This window comes from Bison bison, unplaced genomic scaffold (assembly GCF_000754665.1).
Source record: "Bison bison bison isolate TAMUID 2011002044 unplaced genomic scaffold, Bison_UMD1.0 scf7180017864183, whole genome shotgun sequence".
In the NCBI taxonomy this organism is placed as follows: domain Eukaryota; kingdom Metazoa; phylum Chordata; class Mammalia; order Artiodactyla; family Bovidae; genus Bison; species Bison bison.
Genome location: NW_011494755.1, coordinates 1,550,091 through 1,551,618, shown reverse-complemented (window position 1 = coordinate 1,551,618; position 1,528 = coordinate 1,550,091). Strand labels below are relative to the sequence as shown.

Genomic DNA, 1,528 nt, shown 5'->3' with positions numbered 1-1,528 from the left:
TCTAATCTTTCTTAGTGAAGCTAATAATTTGTTAAAATACTGACCCTAAAAATTACCCTGAATTGCTTGCCTTTTCACAAAGAATTTTTGGCATGTCTCATTCAAAAGGAAGCATTAGATTTCTTAGATGAAGTTACAGATCTAATACATGTTGACTTTGAAATTCTGATTGATACTGCATTGCAGTATGCTTCCCTAAAACCTTACCCTAAGTCAGACTTGGAAACTGATGACTCCTTTATTTTTTCGTCCTTATACCAAGTGGCTTCAGTCGTGTCTGACTCTTTGCATGTCTATGTCTATAGCCCACAAGGCTCCTCTGTCTATGGGATTCTCCAGGCAAGAATACTGGAGTGGGTTGCCATGCCCTGCTCCAGGGGATCTTCCTGACCCAGGGAAGATGTCTCTTATATCTCCTGCATTCGCAGGTGGTTTCTTTACCATGTGTGGCATGATCAGATCCCTATCATGGGTGATAAACATTTGTAGAAACAGGCTTCCCTGGTAGCTCAGTTGGTAAAGAACCTGCCTGCAATACAGAAGACCCTGGTTCAATTCCTGGGTTGGGAAGATCTGCTGGAGAAGGGATAGGCTACCCACTCCAGTATTCTTGGGCATCCCTTGTGGGTCAGCTCGTAAAGAATCCGCTTGCAATGCGGGAGACCTGGATTCAAAACATAGGTAAATTTGAGCCTGAATTTGAGCAAGGGCTTTGGTCTTTGGTGCCTCCATTCTGATTGGATATCTGCACTGTGTCCAGGGGAGAACCGCTTTGTCTCACCACTGTCTTGGGACTTAGTGGGACGAAATCTCTTTGCCATGGCTGTGGAAGGAGTGGTGTTCTTCCTCATCACTGTGCTGATCCAGTACCGATTCTTCATCAGGCCCAGGTGAGCTTTCTTGCAGAACTCACTGAGCACCTGGTTGAGGGTCACAGTGGACGGAGCACAGGGAAACACTCACTGGTGGTTGGGTTGACTTGAACTCAAAGCAGATAATCAAACTGATTCTCCCAATGTGGGCATCCCCTGACCAACAGTACTGACAATGCTGGAGTGAGGATTTTATAGGACTGATGTAGAAACTGGGTCTTGGACTTATAAAATAACTTGAAAGGTTGATTTTTTTTTCTTCTTAATTTTCTTCCTCCTAAGACCTGTAAAGGCAAAGCTTCCTCCTCTGAATGATGAGGATGAAGATGTGAAGAGGGAAAGACAGAGAATTCTTGATGGTGGAGGACAGAATGACATCTTGGAAATCAAGGAGTTGACTAAGGTGAGACAGTGAAGACAGGCTACAACTTGCCTTCAATTTTTTCAGCTTTATATGTTAGAAACTAGCATTTTGCTGACTCACTTAATAAAAGGAGCATGCTTCCTAAAATGTGCATCTATACCAAGTTTCTGTCAATTTAATTTTACTTAAAATACACCATGGAGACTTCTCTAATTAAAGAAATCCTACTGAGAATAATTGTAAAGTGAATTCTCATTCTTGAATATGTTTGTTTTTCATGCTTACATTTATG

The 1,528-nt window shown here is 42.1% G+C and overlaps 1 protein-coding gene across 1 annotated transcript in view; it reads left to right on the top strand.

Moving 5' to 3' along the window:
• Nucleotides 1–1,528, top strand: part of ABCA1 (ATP-binding cassette, sub-family A (ABC1), member 1) — a 138,503-nt gene that overhangs the window by 124,603 nt on the left and 12,372 nt on the right. The window contains exons 42-43 of the mRNA XM_010843531.1: nucleotides 761–890; nucleotides 1,155–1,275. Coding sequence (XP_010841833.1) covers nucleotides 761–890; nucleotides 1,155–1,275 — 251 coding nt within the window. The remainder of the gene's footprint in view (nucleotides 1–760; nucleotides 891–1,154; nucleotides 1,276–1,528) is intronic.